The 18655-nt window shown below is 43.3% G+C and overlaps 1 protein-coding gene across 7 annotated transcripts in view; it reads left to right on the top strand.

Moving 5' to 3' along the window:
• The window catches only part of dgkh (diacylglycerol kinase, eta), a 569987-nt gene that overhangs the window by 235818 nt on the left and 315514 nt on the right, over positions 1-18655 (top strand). For all 7 annotated transcript variants that reach the window (XR_011962527.1, XM_072584802.1, XM_072584800.1 and 4 more), the window contains one exon: positions 12136-12216. Coding sequence is in view for 6 of the 7 variants with exons in the window: in XM_072584802.1 (XP_072440903.1) it covers positions 12136-12216 (81 nt within the window). In the remaining variant the exon portion in view is untranslated. The remainder of the gene's footprint in view (positions 1-12135; positions 12217-18655) is intronic.

The following is an 18655-nucleotide window of genomic DNA, read 5'->3' as shown; positions in this document are numbered from 1 at the left end:
ATGAGACACTTGCCACTCTTTTCCCATGAGCAGTAACAACAACGTTGCATCTTACGCTTTTGCTGATTTTCCCGTTCAATGTTCATCTCCAGCAGAGGCCAATCTTCCCAGTCCCCTTTCTTTCCTACTCAGCCATCGAGTAGAGGCCCTGTAGATTTCTGCCTGAAGGTCAGGTCTTACCATCTATGGACAAATATCCCTCTAGTTCTGAGATTTTTCTTTCTTCTTTACGTATTTATCCATAACCCCTTTTGCAAGTTACTCTTGAAGCTACATCCTCAACCTTTTTGGACACTGGATTCTAGATTGTAACAGCAAGCTTGTTTGTGTGAAATCACAGTGCTGTGATAACTCAGCAGGAGACCATTCAACCCACCATTTCTACTTTTGGCTCTCCAAATGACCAGTGCACCGAATGCCATTCTCAGCCTTCTGTCCATGGCTCTGTATGTCCTATCTTTTCAGCCAATTATCCAAGTTCTCCTTAAATACCTTCCTGTGACAGGAAGTACCTAGTCATTGAGCCCCAGAGTTCCTCAACTCACTTGTGTTAATCTTCTGATTCAGTCACCAAGATTGTTTCCATTTTGTATTTTTAAAAATTCATTTATGGGATGTGGGATCCTCTGGCTGCGATAGCATTTATTGCACCTACATAGTTACCCTTGAGAAAGTGATAGTGAGCTGCTTTCTTAAACATCTGTGGTCTGTTTAGTGTAAGTACACATGGACTGCTGTTGAGGAGGGAGTGTTTAAAATTTTGACTCAGCCACATTGAAGGGGCAGCAATATAATTCCAAGTTAGTGTGATGAATGGCTTGGAGGGGATTTGCAGGTGATGCTGTTCCGATGTTTCTGACACACTGGTACATTTTGATCAAGGTGTCCTGGGTTTGGAAGGTGCTGTCTCAGGAACCTTAGTGAATTGTTGCAGGAATGCTTAGGACTTTCTAAATCTGTGACCAGTATCATGGCTATGATTTGGTTGTCTCAAATAAGTGAGACCTACATTAATATGGACCAAATGCTAGCAAATGGGACTAGATTAATGTAGGATATGTGGTTGGCAATCTGTTGGATCAAAGGGGCTGTTTCTGTGCTGTACAACTCTAAAACTGTGTTAGGCTTCCTTAAAGTAATCAAAATCATCCATTTATTATGAAGTAAAACTCATTCTTAAAAACAAACTGATAAAATTGGTTAACATCTAAGCTATAGTCTGAAATTGGAGCTATATCCCCTTTCAATCCCAAAACTGACACTTGCACAACACAAGATATAACAAGGATAATAGATGATCTTTTAAAAAGAGGGAAAAGGAAAGAGAGGAACACCTTTATTGGCCAATGGTCTGAAAAATGAAAGATGGGATTGGATAAATTCTCATGGCCTACCGGTATTCTTGTTGTAAAATATAAGCCATAACTATTAATTTAACTTGGGGCAGTGTTTTGTAGAGGAATAAGACGGTGTTATTTTCTTGGGTCTGTAGATTGTGAAGGAGCAGAATGATATGTACATCTTATGGGAGTTCCAAAAAAGTTTAAGGGCTACTGCAGATTATATCTGCAATAAATGCTGTTGGTTGTGAATCCTATCAGATCTAATGTACTGATTGGAGACACTGTTAGAGGCAATGAGGAATTTGCAACAGCAACAGTATGTGATGGTGGCAGTTATAGGAAGGGGGGAAAGTCCCAGATACAGTCACATAGATGGGTTAACTCCAGGAAAGGTAAGAGAGGTAGGCAGGTAGTGCAGGAGTCTTCTGTGGCTCTCCCCATTTCAAACAAGTATGCTGATCGATTCACAGGGGAACGTAAAACGAGCAGCCAAGTTTCTGGTATTGAGACTGGCTCTAATGCAATGAGGGATAAGTCGGGTTTCAAGAGATCAATTGTGTTATGGGACTCTGTAGTCCAAGGTACAAACAGATGTTTTAGTGGCCAGCAGCGAAAAATTAGAATTAGCTTCCCTGGTGCTAGGATCAAGGATGTCTCAGGGTGCAGAATGTTCTCAAGGGGGAGAAGGGCCAACAAGAGGTCGTTGTCCACATTGGAACCAACGACATAAGAAGGGAAAAGGTTGCGATTCTGAAGAGTGATTACAGAGAGTTAAGCAGGAATTTAAAAAGGTCCGCAAGAGTAGTAATATCTGGTTTACTCCCGGTGCTACGAGCTAGTGAGGGCAGGAATAGGAGAATAGAGGAGATGAATGCATGGCAGAGGAGCTGGTGTATGGGAGAAGGATTCACATTTTTGGATCATTGGAGTATATTTTGGGGTAGAAGTGACCTGTCCAAGAGGGACGGATTGCACCTAAATTGGAAGGGGACTAATATACTGGCAGGGAAATTTGCTAGAACTGCTTGGGAGGATTTAAAATAGTAAGGTGGGGGGATGGGACCCAGGGAGATAGTGAGGAAAGAGATCAACCTGACACTGGTACAGTTGAGAACAGAAGCGAGTCAAACAGTCAGGGCAGGCAAGGACAAGGTAGGACTAATAAATTAAATTGCATTTATTTCAATGCAAGGGGCCTAACAGGGAAGGCAGACGAACTCAGGGCATGGGACTGGGATATCATAGCAATTACGGAAACATGGCTCAGGGATGGGCAGAGCTGAAAATGTGTTGCTGGAAAAGCGCAGCAGGTCAGGCAGCATCCAAGGAACAGGAGAATCGATGTTTTGGGCATTAGCCCTTCTTTCCTGAAGAAGGGCTGATGCCCGAAACGTCGATTCTCCTGTTCCTTGGATGCTGACTGACCTGCTGCGCTTTTCCAGCAACACATTTTCAGCTCTGATCTCCAGCATCTGCAGTCCTCACTTTCTCCTCAGGGATGGGCAGGACTGGCAGCTTAATGTTCCAGGCTACAAATGCTACAGGAAGGATAGAAAGGGAGGCAAGAGAGGAGGGGGAGTGGCTTTTTGATAAGGGATAACATTACAGCTGTACTGAGGGAGGATATTCTCAGGGAAGTGAGGGGGGAGGTGTGGGCGCAAGTTTTGCATTTCTTGCGGTTGCAGGGGAAGGTGCAGGGAGTGGAGGTTGGGTTGGTGGGGGGTGTGGACCTAACAAGGGAGTTGCGGAGGGAGTGATCTTTCCGGAACGCTGATAGGGGTGGGGAGGGAAATATATCCTTGGTGGTGGGGTCCGTTTGGAGGTGGCGGAAATGACGAAGGATGATCTGATGTATCTGGAGGTTGGTGGGGTGGTAGATGAGGACTGGTGGGGTCCCACAAGACCCCAAGGGATCCTTCAATATCCATCAGAAATTCACCTGCACCTCCACACACATCATTTACTGCATCCGATGCACCCGATGTGGCCTCCTATACATTGGGGAGACAGGCCGCCTACTTGCGGAACGTTTCAGAGAACACCTCTGGAACACCTGCACCAACCAACCCAACTGCCCTGTGACTGAACACTTTAATTCCCCCTCCCACTCCACCAAGGACATGCAGGTCCTTGACCACCTCCATCGCCAGACCATGGCAACATGACGCCTGGAGGAAGAGCTACTCATCTTCCGCCTAGGAACCCTCCAACCACAAAGGAAGAATACAGATTTCTCCAGCTTCCTCATTTCCCCTCCACCCACCTTTTCTCAGTCCCAACCCTCAGACTCAGCATCGCCTTCTTAACCTGCAATCATCTTCCCGGCCTCTCCGCCCCACCCCCTCTCCTGCCTATCACCCTCACCTTAACCTCCTTCCATCTATCGCATTCCCAACGCCCCTCCCCCAAGTCCCTCCTCCCTACCTTTTATCTTAGCCTGCTTGGCACACCCTCCTCATTCCTGAAGAAGGGCTTATGCCCGAAATGTCGATTCTCCTTCTCCTTTGATGCTGCCTGACCTGCAGGGATTTTAACTTTCCAAACATAGACTGGGGCTGCCATAATGTTCAGGGTTTAGATGGAGAGGAATTTGTTAAGTATGTACAAGAAAATTTTCTGATTCAGTATGTGGATGTACTTAGGAGAGAAGGTGCAAAACTTGACCTACTCTTGGGAAATAAGGCAGGGTGGGTGACTGAGGTGTCAGTGGGGGAAGCACCTTGGGGCCAGCAACCATAATTCTATTAGATTTAAAATAGTGATGGAAAAGGATAGACTAGATCTAAAAGTTGAACTGGAGAAAGGCCAATTTTGATGGTATTAGGCAAGAACTTTCGAAAGCTGATTGGGGGCAGATGTTCGCAGGTAAAGGGACGGCTGGAAAATAGGAAGCCTTCAGAAATGAGATAACAAGAATCCAGAGAAAGTATATTCCTGTCAGGGTGAAAGGAAAGGCTAGTAGGTATAGGAAATGCTGGATGACTAAAGAAATTGAGGGTTTGGTTAATTAAAAAGAAGGAAGCATATGTCAGGGAAAGACAGGATAGATCAAGTGAATCCTTAGGAAAGTATAAAGGCTGTAGGAGTATACTTAAGAGGGAAATCAGGAGTGCAAAAGGGGGACATGAGATAGCTTTGGCAAAGAGTTAAGAAGAATCCAAAGGGTTTATACAAATACATTAAGGACAAAAGGGTAACTAGGGAAAGAATAGAGCCCCTCAAAGATCAGCAAGGCGGTCTTGGTGTGGAGCTGCAGAAAATGGGGGAGATACTAAACGAGTATTTTGCATCAGTATTTACTGGGGAAAAGGACTTGGAAGATATAGTAGGTAGAGAAATAGATGGTGACACCTTGAAAAATGTCCATATTACTAAGGAGGATGTGCTGGATGTCTTGAACCGCATAAAGTCAATAGACAATAGACAATAGGTCTAAAGGTGGATAAATCCCCAGGATCTGATCAGGTGTACCCTAGAATTCTGTGGGAAGCTAGAGAAATGATGGTTAGGCCTCTTGCTGAGATATTTCTATCATCGATAGTCACAAGTGAAGTGCTGGAAGATTGGAGGTTGGCTAACGTGGTGCCGCTGTTTAAGAAGGGTGGTAAGGACAAGCCAGGGAACCATAGACCAGTGAGCCTGACGCAGGGGTGAGCAAGTTGTTGGAGGGAATCCTGAGGGATAGGGTGTACATGTATTTGGAAAGGCAAGGATAGATTAGGCATAGTCAACATGGCATTGTGCATGGGAAATCATGTCTCACAAACTTGATTAAATTTTTTGAAGAAGTAAGAAAGAGGATTGATGAGGGCAGAGCGTTATGTGATCTATATGGACTTCAGTAAGACGTTTGACAAGGTTCTCCATGGGAGACTGATTAGCAAGGTTAGATCTCATGGAATACAGGGAGAACAAGCCTTTTGGATACAGAACTGGCTGAAAGGTAGAAGACGGAGGGTGGTGGTGGAGGGTTGTTTTTCAGACTGGAGGCTTGTGACCAGTGGAGTGCCAGAAGGATCGGTGCTGGGTCCTCTACTTTTTGTCATTTATATAAATGATTTGGATGTGAGCATAATAGGTATAGTTAGTAAGTTTGCAGATGACACCAAAATTGGAGGTGTAGTGGACAGCGAAGAAGGTTCCTCAGATTACAATGGGATCTAGATTGATAAATTCTTGAATGGAGATGGAGTTTAATTCAGATAAATGTTAGGTGCTGCAATTTGGGAAAGCAAATCTTACCAGGACTTACTCATTTAATGGTAAGGTCCTAGGGAGTGTTGCTGAACAAAGGGACCTTGGAGTGCAGGTTCATAGATCCTTGAAAGTGGAGTCGCAGGTAGATAGGATAGTGAAGAAGACGTTTGGTATGTTTTCCTTTATTGGTCAGAGTACTGAGTACAGGAGTTGGGAGGTCATGTTGTGGCTGTACAGGACATTGGGTTAGGCCACTGTTGGAATATTGCGTTCAATTCTGGTCTCCTTCTTATTGGAAAGATGTTGTGAAACTTGAAAGGGTTCAGAAAAGAATTACATGGATATTGCCAGGGTTGGAGGATTTGAGCTATTGGGAGAGGTTGAACAGGCTGGGGCTGTTTTCCCTGGAGCGTCGGAGGCTGAGGGGTGACCTTCTAGAGGTTTACAAAATTATGAGAGGCATGGATAGGATAAATAGACAAAGTCTTTTCCCTGGGGTCGGGGAGTCCAGAACTAGAGGCCATAGGTTTAGGGTGAGAGGGGAAAGATATAAAAGAGACCTAAGGGGCAACTTTTTCATGCAGCGGATAGTACGTGTATGGAATGAGCTGCCAGAGGAAGTGGTGGAGGCTGGTACAATTGCGACATTTAAGAGGCATTTGGATGGGTATATGAATAGGAAGGGTTTGGAGGGATATGGGCTGGGTGCTGGCAGGTGGACTAGATTGGGTTGGGATATCTGGTCAGCATGGACGGATTGGACCGAAGGGTCTGTTTCCATGCTGTACATCTCTTTGACTCTGTGACTCTATTTTTTGTGTTGGAATCAAATTATTGAGTTGAACTTTTATCTGATTCTCAAGTACTTTAACCAAAAAGGTAGAAAGATAGTTGAGCTGAACTGCTACTTCAGAGAACTGTTTCCATCTCACAGAGCCTCCCCCATACTGACTTGTGAAAAGAAAGCCAAGTCCATTGGCAACCATTACGACAGGAACACCATAGCTAGAACTGGATTTTCCAGAAATTAAGGGCCCAAAGCATTTCTTGGCTGTTTTTCATAAGTCGTTTGCCTTTCAGCACTGAGGTGAATCACAATGCTCACATTAAATTGTTGACCTAATTTCCAAGAAACCACATGGATTCCCTTCAATGCATTGTTAAAACTCTATCTTGTTCCAGAATTTGTACAACAACTTCTAATTCTCCACATATCCATAAATATTATTTCTAAGACTCACTTGCTTGAAACTGAATCCACCATACTGGCATCTTGCTCTGAGAATATGTTTTAACTTACGTGTCCATGCTTGTTCTGCAAGTTACCTCGGATCTGTGGCTTTTCATTCTCAATCCTTCTACCAATGGGAACACTTGTTTCCCCATTTACTCTGTCCAGACCTCACATGATTTGAACAACTGTATCAACCTTCTCCCTTCAATCATCTTCAATTTTGAGGAATTAACAACCCCAATTTCTCTAGTCTGTGTACATAGCGGAAATTTCTCAATTCTGGGGCTATTCCTGTGAATATTTTCTGTATTTTCTCAGAGCCTTCTTAAAGTTTAGTGTACAGAACTGGACACCGTACACCAGTTCAAGCCAAACTAGTATGACCATGAGAAATTACCAAATGATGAACCTCTTAACAGTTATTGCATTATGTTTCTGCTCTGCATTTCCATTTTTGAGGACAATACCTTGTGGCTAATTATGCAGATTTAAGTACAAAGGTATATACAAATTTATATACAGTACAAGCAAACTGAGATGTTCCCTGTTGGCAGACAGACAGGCAGTAATTTATAAGTCACTTTATGGATCCCATTGTAATTTCATACAGTAATTTCATTTATTTGTCTTTGTAAACAATAATAACAAACATGGAATTGAAGACAGGCGCAGATGAGTTTATTGTTGATTTGCTTGCACTGAATATTTATATCATGCTTTTAAAAAAAAACAGAATTCAATATATTGCAATATTTGTCTATTGGCGCATCTTGGTGGCTCAGTGGTTAGCAGTGCTGCCTCACAACCCCAGGGATTTTTGGGTGAAAATTGAGATTTTTTAGTTGCTCACTAATGTACTAAGGAGCAAGGAGTTGACCTGTTTAGCTTTTTAATCCTTCTAAAGTGGGCATAATTTTGGATAGAGCTCTATTTTGCTATAGGCGAAAGTGAGGACTGCAGATGCTGAAGGTTAAGTCAAGATTCGAGTAGTGCTGGAAAAGTACAGCAGGCAGTATCTGAGGAGCAAGAAAATTGACGTTTCAGGCAAAAGCCCTTTACCAGGGATGAGCTTTTTTTTAAGGTCGGGGTGGAATGTGTTGGTTGAGTTGATGAACTGTTCAGCTTCCTCATAGAAGCACGATGTGGCACTGATGCAGTCATCAATGTAGTGGAAGAACAGGTGGGGAGTGGTGCTGGTTTAACTCCAGAAGATGGACTGTTCTACGTAGCTGACAAAGAGACAGGTATAGCTGGGGCCCATGTGGGTGCCCATGGCTACCCATTTTGTCTGGAGGAAGTGGGAGGATTCGAAGGAGAAATTGTTGAGGGTAAGGACCAGTTCAGCCAAACGAATCAGAGTGTCAGTGGAAGGATACTGGTGGGGACGTCGGGAGAGGAATAAACAGAGGGCTTGGAGGTCCTCGTCGAGGCAGATGGCGGTGTAGAGGGATTGGATGTCCATGGTGAAGATGAGGCATTGGGGGCTGGGGAAATGGAAATCTTGGAGGAGGTGGAGGGCATGGGGGGTGTCCTGAAAGTATGTGGCGAGTTCCTGGACTGGGAGGTTTGGACAGTATCGAGGTAGGTGGAGATGAATTCGGTGGGGCAGGCGCAGGTTGAGCCAATGGGTCGGCCTGGGTAGTCTGGCTTGTGGATCTTGGGTAGGAGGTAGAATTGGGCAGTGTGGTGTTAGATAGATTAGATTTCCTACAGTGTGGAAACAAGTCCTTCAGATTAGATTACATTACAGTGTGGAAACAGGCCCTTCGGCCCAACAAGTCCACACCGCCCCGCCGAAGTGCAACCCACCCATGACCCTACATTTACCCCTTACCTAACACTACGGACAATTTAGCATTACAGTGTGGAAACAGGCCCTTCAGCCCAACAAGTCCACACCGACCCTCCGAAGAGCAACCCACCCAGACCCATTCCACTGCATTTACCCCTGACTAATGTACCTAACACTACGGGCAATTTAGCATGGCCAATTCACCTGCATATCTTTGGATTGTGGGAGGAAACCAGAACACCCAGGGGAAACTCGCGCTGACACGGGGAGAGCATGCAAACTCCACACAGACAGTTGCCTGAGGTGGGAATTGAACCCGGGTCCTTGGTGCTGTGAGGCAACAGTGCTAACCACTGAGCCACCGTGCCGCCCCCAAACTCGAACTATGAAGTTGGAAGCCGTGGGTGGGAGGTCCCCTGAGGTGATGAGGTTTTGTATGGTCTGGGAGATGATAGTTTTGTGATGGGGATGAGGTCAGGTCGAGGGGGCGGGAGGAGGAGGTGTCTTCAAGTTGGTGCCTAACTTCAGCGGTGTAGAGGTCAGTGTGCCAAACTATCACTGCACCCCCTTTGTCCGCTGGTTTGATGGTGAGGTTGGAGTTGGAGTGGAGGTCTGTGTGTTATGAGGGTGCGAGGTTGGAGTGGGGCAGGGGGATGGACAGGTTGAGGCAGTCAATGTCTCGGCAGCAGTTGGAAATAAGTAGGTCGAGAGTGGCTAATAGACCGGCACGGGCTGTCTAGGTGGATGGGGGATGTTGGAGGTGGGCAAAGGGGTCCTTGCAGGGTGGGTGGGAGCGCATTCCTGATGAAGGGCTTTTGCCAGAAACATCGATTTTCCTGCTCCTCAGATGCTGCCTGACCTGCTGTGCTTTTCCAGCACCACTCTAATCTATTGTATTATTGCTTTGTGTCACTTGTAATGAGTTCTCAAACAGATTTGATCAAGGCTTCCATCTTTACTGTTGGCTTTTAAAAGAGTTATTTCTAAACCCTTCGAGTGCTGTTTTAGAATCACAAAATCCTACAGTGTGGATGGCGGCCATTCAGCTTATCGAGTCCACATTAACTCCCAAAAAGCATCCCACCCAGACAGAGCAGCCTACCCTATCCCTGAGACCCTGCATTTCCCATGGCTTATCCACCTCACTGACATATCCCTGGCCACTATGGGTAATTTTGCATTGCCAACCCACATAACCTACACCAGAACAAAGAGTGAGCAAGAGAAGGATAGAGGCCTCCTTCTGCAAGGGAGATTCTGTCTCTGTCTCTGACAGTGTGAGGAAACCGGAGCCACCCAGAGGAAACCCATGCAGTCACAGGAAGAATGTGCAAACTGCACACAGACAGGTGTCGAAAGGTGGAATCGAAGCCATGACCCTGGGGTTGTGAGGCAGCAGTGCTAACTACTAATCCACCATGCCAGAGAACAGAAAATGTGCCAACATATTGCAATATATTGAATTTGGGTTCTTTTGGCCGTAATAATTTAAGCAGCACGATAATTAAGTTCGCATCAATATTTGGTGCTCCTACCTTTAGGGTTTAAGTCTGAAGCAATATTGATTAGATAGGATCCTTATACCTTATGTTGGCAATCTAAGTTCCAACTAAAGTGAGCAGAGTTATCTGAATTTTAATTGAGCAATCATACTCATTTTATGAGACAATGCAGGCATGATGGACCACATGGCCTCCTTCTGTGCCATAACACTTATGCAATTCTGTGAAATGTTCTATATAACTGGCCTCTGTTTTGAAGAAGAGGTGTATTTGAGTTGAAATGTTAACACTGTTTCTCACATTTTTCCTGCACTTTGTTTCATTTCTGGTGTTTAGCACTGTGCTTTTATTTTAGGTCATGGAATTGTTACTCTTCTGAAGTCTGGATTAAGGGTTATTGTTGGCACAGTTTAAAGGGAGTTCTAAACTTTGCCTGCGTCATGTTTGACCTGGGAGTCTTTGATGCCTAACACAAGATGTGAACAAAGCTTTGTTCTGCCATACATCACACCTGTTATCAACTCCTACTCCCCACAATCCCTGACAAAAAAAGGCCTGGCTAATGCACTGATTTTATCGTCAGTGTCATTTATATATTGGGATTGAGGTAACAGTGAGGTAACCTGTAGAAGGGATGGGAGTTTGGAATCAATCTTGAGATGAACAGTAAATACTGGCCCAGCCAGTGACGGCAACATCTCATGAAAGAATAATAAAAAAAACTTTTATATTCTTTCATGGGATGTGAGTGTCTCTGGCTAGGATCGCATTTATCATCCAACACTAATAGCTGTTTAAAGCTCTTGGTGAGTGCCTTCTTGACCCATGGCAGTCCTTGGTGGGAAGAGAGTTCAAGGATTTTGACCCTGTGACAGTGAAGGTATATAAGTCAGGATGTGAGTGACTTGGAGGAAACCTTACCCTTGTCCTGTGGGTTATGAAGGTCATGGCTTCTGTTTTATCCCCTCACAGGCTGTGGGATATGCTGCTCAGGCCACTGAATGGCAGAACAGGCTTAAAAGGGATTCATTGGCCATCCTTAATTGCCCAAAGGGCAGTTAAGAATCAACTACATTGCTGAGGGTTTGGAGTCACATGTAGAGGTGAGGATGGCAGATTTCCTTCTCTGAAGAACATTAGAACTAGATGGGTTTTTCTGACGAGGTTTTCATCATCATCATTAGACTCTTCATTCCAGATTTTTATTGAGTTCAAATTCCACTATCTACCATTGTGGGATTTGTTTGTGTGACCCAGAACGTTAGCTGGGGTCTCTGGATAATATCACTACACCATTGCCTCCCCTAAGTGAGGATGATGTAATCAATAGTGGATCCTTGGGTGTATTTCTGTAGTGTATCTTTATAGCTGGTAAAAACTGAAGTGGGGAAGAGTGAATGTCGAAGGTGATGGGTTGGATACTGTCTAGTGGATTGCTTTGTTCTGAATGTATTTCAAGCTTCTTGAATGTATTTGCAGCTATGCTCATCCAGGAAGGTGGATTTATCATATTTGTGACTCACTCCTTGTAGATGATAAGATGACCCTAACTGGACATAAAGGAAGTGATTGTTTTAACATGATTACATTTCAGTCACAAGTGCGAGGTGTAACCTGTACTCATTTAAGGTTAGCATTACCAATCTTTCAGGTTTGTTTCGGAGTTGTTAAGACTTGCACACTGCTGTGAGAAGTAGGAGAGAAACTTTGTTTTTGAAACATTTCAATTGTTAATTGCAAAAATATTGGACATGGGAGAGAAAGATTAGGTGAGTAATGTATGGATAGAGATCATTTGATTAATCTTCCAGGAAGATGTCCAACTCAAGTTAGTAATCCATTGGAGTCCCTGAGGCTTGTCATTACCAATCTGATCTTGATTTAGCATGAGTGTGCATTACATGGTGGGCAGCTCAAAATGGTTGTGGTCTATGCAGCAGTTTGGTTTGGAGGGGAAGCGGTGTAGTCCTTTCATATCTGGATATTTGGTTACCTAAAAAAGAATGATTTGTACAGATTAAGTTGCCACTTTGATTCATATAATTTGGTTTTCCTTTACCTTTACAGTCTCTCATTTTCGATGAAGTTGACCTGTCTGATGCCAGCGTTGCCGAGTCCAGCACAAAAAACGTCAACAACAGCTTCACGGTATGATTTGATTATTGTCGTTCCTTTCTTGAAGTAGGAAGATGTTGGCTTGGTTATTACTGTCTCTGGCGTTATTATCACAAAGTCATGGATTCCTTTATCACTTAATATTGGCTCATTGTTTGCACTCTTTGTGGAACCAATGAACATGTTCTTTCTTGTTGAAAATGTTATTATCAAATTGAGAGAATGACTTGGAATACTACTTTCAGAATGACTGGTGTGATTTGGAAGTAGTCAACTTTGGCTGTCTTCCCAACCTCACTTTTTTACCTTGACTCAATGTTTTAATTCTTGAGTTGGACATTGTGGAGTCAGACCCCAATATGATATGATATCACATGATATTTCGTATGATATTTCAATGCAGTTTTGAGACACAGCAGAACTGTCCGAGGTGCAGCCCTTTGGATGGGTTAATAAACTGCTACTTTGCCTGTATGTTCACATGATTCCAAAAGGTTTTTTTGGAATAATTTGAAGATAACAGGGCTTTTTCCAAGTATTGTGACCAACATTGCTACCTCAACTGAAAAATGCCACCGACAAAGTAGATTCATGAGTTCTCCATTTTATTTGCCATTATTTTACCAAAGTGGATTTGAATGAGCTCACCAATATCGTTTTCTGAGATGAGGTTAACTGTTCAGGTTCACACACAACATATTTAAATGCACAAATTTCTGAACATAGACGTTAGTTCATGTCTTTATGGAATAGAGATCTCACAGGCCATAAGCTAAATTTTATCCCCCTCACTGTTCAGCTTTGAAGAAATTCTGTGCTGTGACATGTTGGAAGCCTGAATCATAAGGGCACAGTGAATTAGAATTAACTCAGATGGGAAAGAAAGATTGGCTTATGGGAGGTGCAGGAACATTGATATCTGGGGACATTTGCCTGCAAATATTTGCAGGTGAAGTACAAGTTTTGCAGTTAATAAGGCACTTGGGATCCTGTGTTTTCTAGATAGAGAGTACAAAAGGCAAGAAGTTATGCAAAGCTCAATTTGGGCCCTGGCTGCAATAATGTGTCTAATTCTCAACACCACATTTAAGGGAGAAAGTGCAGGAGCAGTTTACTCAGACTGGTTTCTGGGATGAGGGAGACCATTGCCTGCACAGACTAGAGAGGTTTGAGTTGTTCTTTTTCATGCAGAAAAGGCTAAGGAGATTTTGAGGAAGACATTAACGATCATCCATGAACGATTTAGATAGAATAAGTAAAGCAAAATTATTTCTGTTGTTTCTGAGGGGCTGCTAACTGAGTGCATAGATTTCCAATCATATGAATTAGAAGCAGTAGTGTCATTTAGCCCTTTAAGCCTGTTCTGCCATTCAGTGGCTGATCATGGTTGATCTTTTGTTGTTTCAAATTCCATATTCCCATCGAGATCCTGATAACGCTTTGATTCGCCTAACATGAATCTATCTACTTCTGACTTAAATATTCCATTTTCACCGCCTTCTGAGGCAGTGAGTTTCAAAGTTGCACAACTCTCTGCAAGAAAATGATTTTCATCTTTGTCCTAAAAGGGAGACTCTTCATTTTAAAACAGTTCTCTTAGTACTGGACTGACTCAGAAGCAGAAATGCTCTTTCCACATCCATCTTGTCGACATCTTTAAGGATCTTGTACATTTCAAACAAGCCACCCCGACTTTTCTGAACTCCATTGGAAACAGGCTCAGCCCGCCTGATCGTTCCTTAAAGGATAGTCCACTCATTCCAGCTATAAATTCCATAAGCCTCCCCTGATTCATCTTTAACACGTTAACATCCTTCCTTAAATAGGTTTAAGTGTTTGGCAAGAATACCAAAGGCAACATGAGAAAAAAAACTTTCTTCTGTCATGTTAAAATCCTGATAATGGGAACCATAAAGCAAAATAAACAAATTTGCTGAATAATCCACAAATGAAGAAAATGTCATCTTTTGTAACTTTTATTTTGGCATGAATCAGAACCAGTCAAGATTAAACATGAATTAACATGCAACTAGAAAGATATACTTTTAAATATTCAATACAGAAAAGATAAATTTTGCACAACTACAAGTGCCCACATCACTTCACACAAACTATGTAGTTAACCAATCCCAACATCCTGTTGATTAATCATCCACGATAGGTTAAGAATCCTAGCCCATAACAGCTTGGCACCTCCTTAGGTATAACATCGTCAGAGAAGGACAAATCTCTGTCTCTAGGATTATGACGATGCTGACAGTGTAGAATTTTCAGAATTCCTTTTCAATAAACATTCCAGTCTATTCGTGATATGGTCACCTGTTTAGAAGAATGAAGAGGGACCTCATAGAAACATATAAAATCCTGATGGGACTGGACAGGCTAGTTGTGGGAAGAATGTTCTGAATGTTGGGGAAGTCCAGAACTAGGGGTCGCAGTCTAAGAATAAGGGGTAAACCGCTCAAGAGTGAGATGCGGAATAATTTCTTCACTCAGAGTTGTGAACCTGTGGAATTCTCTACCACAGAAAGCTGTTGGGACCAGTTTGCTAGGTATATTTAAGAGGGAGCTGGCCAGGCCCTTGTGGCTAAAGGAATATGGAGAGAAAATGGGAGTGGGATATTGAAATTGCATGATCAGCCATGATCATATTGAATGGTGATGCAGAGTTGATGGGCCGAATGGTCGACTCCTGCATGTATTTTCTATGTTTCTATGAAAACACTAAGCTCATGAGCATTTCCAACCTATCCATATAATTTCTAGGTTTTAGATCTTTATAATTAGATTTTCTGTCTCAATTTCTGTCAACCAGAACCATTGATCTCTGTCTGAGAGTGACTTGTTTTTCACATCTATCCCTGTCTGCATTTCTGCATTGTTGGAGTGTCAAACTAACTTGCTTTAGGCTCTCTTCCATGTCTTCAGGTTTCCTTTCGGTCTGACCGCAAGACCTTTGTCTTCATTTCCTTCCTATTGGTACTGCTTCTCAGTCAAGTGTTACCAGGTCACATGGACCATTTTTCTTCCTATTCAAGAAAATTACAATTGATCCTTTTACAATTGAACCAAACTGTTAAAAGCCCTCTACAAACACTCTCAAAATCAATGACTGGGTGCACAGACATTATAAAGGAAGTACAAATCATCTTTATGGACCTGCTTCCAGGTTAAAGGTTGTTACGTCTGTGTGAGGCTAAAATTGGGAATGCACTACCTCATAGTGTGATGAAAACACACTGATTAGTTATTTTCAAAGCAATATTGGATAAATAGTGGAAGCAAACATTGCAGTGATGTGGGCGAGAGCAGGGAAGACATATTAACTTGATTCTACTTCTGAAACAATCTGTTTGTGAAAATGGTGTTTAAACTGTTAGGAAGAGCCTCTTAACTTTCTATGTCATGCTTTATGGACACTTAAGATAGAACATCAGCAATTTCTTTCAACAAACAATAGAGGGCAGGTTGCTGTTCGTGTGCTGCAAATGTAACTAGTAGAGTTGATAAAGGAGAGCCAGTCGATGTGGTATATTTGGATTTTCAGAAAGCATTTGACAAAGTTCCTGATAAGAGATTATTGTGTAAAATTAAAGTGCATGGGTTTGGGAGAAGTGTTTTGAGATGGAGAGAAAACTGTTTGGTCGAGAGGAAACAGAGTAGGAATTAATAGGCCCTTTTCAAATTGGCAGGCAGTAAATAGTGAGGCGCCCTAACCGTTCACAATATTTATTAATGATTTGGATGAGGGTGCAAAACGTAACATCCCACAGTTTGCAAATGATACCATGTTGGGTGGGAGGATGAACTGTGATGAGGATGCAGGATCCTCAGTATGATATTGACAGGTTGGGTGCATGTTGAGAATGGGTTGCTAGAAAAGCACAGTAGGTCAGGCAGCATCTGAGGAGCTGGAAAATTCGACATTTTGGGCCGGAGCACTTCATCAGGAATCAGGAATTAAGTTCCGAATGAAGGGCTTTGGCCCGAAACGTCGATTTTCCTGCTCCTTGGATGCTGCCTGACCTGTGCGTTTCCAGCAACACACTCTCAACTCTGATCTCCAGCATCTGCAGCCCTCACTGTTTCCAGGTTTGTTGAGTGGCCAAGCCTCATTCCTGATGAACGGCTTATGCCTGAAACGTCGATTCTCCTGGGCAAGCAGGTGCAGCAGGCAGTAAAGAAAGCAAATAGTATAGGAGCAGGAATGTGTTGTTGAAGTTATACAGGGTCATGGTGAGGCTACACCTAGAATACTGTGTCCAGTTTTGGTCTCCTTTTCTGAGGAAAGATGCTCTTGCTCTTGATGGAGTGCAGCGAAGGTTTACCAGGCTGAATCCAGGGATGGCGGGACTGACTAAGTTAGGATTGTTTTCGCTGGAGTTCACATGAATGAGGGGGGATCTCCTGGAGACTTCTAAAATACGAACAGGACTAGACAGGACAGCTGCAGGGAGGATGTTCCTGATGGAGGTTGCATCCAGAACCAGGGCTCACATGGTGAGGGTTCGAGTGGGCCATTTAGGATGGAGATGAGGAGGCCTTTCTCCACCCAAAGAGTGGTGAGCATGTGGAATTCATTGCCAGAGGAAGTAGTTGATGCCAAAACATTGAATGTATTCAAGAGGTGGCTAGATATAGCACTTGGGGAGAATGGGATCAAAGGTTATGGGGAGAAAGCAAGATTAGGCTATCAGCCATGATAATGGTGAATGACCGAGCAGGCTCGAAGGGCTGAATGGTCTTCTGCTGCTCTTATCTTCCATGTTTTTCTGGTGGAAAGCTGTTAGTAAAGCAACAAGTTGTCAAAATTCACATCAAGGTTCTGCTTCACTCCCCCCAGCGAACCTGGGTGCTTCATGCATTAATGAAGTCTAGCTTCATAAGCAGGCCACTATTGTACTGGCAAGATGTGGCCAACTGTGTCTTATTAAGCATTGGGTAAAAGAGTTAAACCATTAATTTCAGACACAAGTGTGTGTGTTTTGCTAATGTATTTGTTTACCTGCCAACCCTCTTTGAATTTGGGAAGCATATTTAACCTAAATATTTTTTAACAAAGTTTTTCTTCCCATGTCCATTTGAAGTTGGGCAGTCTGTCTGAAGCTATCACAGAGAAATTACCTGGACAATACGGAAAACTGCAGTATAAAAGTGAATATTCATGTGCTTTTGTGTTTTCTGTCCATTTGACAGGTCAGTTTTGTAGAACAAGTATGACACCGTTAATTTCTATAATTAAGACTGTAGCTGTTATGGGCAGGCTCTTGCCGAGTGTTGGAGATCTGGTCTGTCAACTGGAGAGCTGGTGAAAGAACCAATGCTGCCTTTCCCAGGGAAGGCAGCAGAACCACACAGTCACTGACAAAATCACCAGCAGACATTCTCTGGAACCACAACCTGTTCATGTTACAGGCATAAGCCTTTCATCAAGAATGAAGGGTTTATGCTGGAAATGTCAACTCTCCTGCTCCTTGGGTGCTGCCTGACCTGCTGTGCTTTTCCAGTGCCATACCTTTCGACTTTGACTCTCCAGCATCTGCAGTCCCCACTTTCTCCTGGAACTGGGACCTGGCAGGCCAATGTCCTGCCAAGCAAAAGATACAGCTAATCTGAAGATAGCAGCTCTTGTGCTCAGCAGCATCACTGACTGGGCAGACTCATTCCCCCAGGGCAATGCAGAGGACCCAGGATGAAGATTAGTGAGATGGGGTTGGAGGAGGATCAAAAGCAAGACCAGAGGCGAGAGTCCCAGAGCACATCCCCTGCCCAGTGTCCAGTCTCCATGTTGACCAAGGGATCATCCTTGTCTTTACCCTACCTGATTCAGGAAGTGACAAGCTAACCATAATAGCAGCTGTTGGGAATGCCATGTGGCAAATGGTCTAGCTGTTTTGGGGTTAGACTCAGTGACCGCACGTTGTGGCTCTAGGTGGTCCTCAGTTGACCACATAAGGTCCTCATTTTGTAGTGGAATGAAAAGGTCAAACATAATATTTCTCTGCCCGGAACCTTTGAAGCTTGGTTCCAGTGGAGGCGAGAAATGGTGGGCTTTGACTGTACAACCAACCTGCTCACATCCTGTAAACAATTTAAAAAGCTGTTTCAAGAAAAAGAGACCATGATGTGGAGATACTGGTGTTTGACTGGGGTGGACAAAATCAGAAGTCACAAAACACCAGGTTATAGTCCAAAAAGTTTATTTAAAATCACAAGCTTTCAGAACGCTGCTGCTTTATTCGGTGAAAAGGTGTAGTGATATTGTTGCAGGGCCAGTAATCAGAATCTCAAGCCAATGCTCTAGGAACATGAGTTTTCACCATGGCAGATGCTGCACTTTGGATGAAGTAAAATCTGGAATTAACAAGCTAATCTAATGGCGATCATTAGGTTCCTGTCATTTGATATTAAAAAACACCAGTCTGGTTCACTATTGTCCTTCAAAGAAGGAAATCTGCCATCTGATCTGCAT

Source organism: Chiloscyllium punctatum, chromosome 15 (genome assembly GCF_047496795.1).
Source record: "Chiloscyllium punctatum isolate Juve2018m chromosome 15, sChiPun1.3, whole genome shotgun sequence".
NCBI lineage: Eukaryota > Metazoa > Chordata > Chondrichthyes > Orectolobiformes > Hemiscylliidae > Chiloscyllium > Chiloscyllium punctatum.
This window is presented reverse-complemented; position numbering and strand designations above follow the sequence as displayed.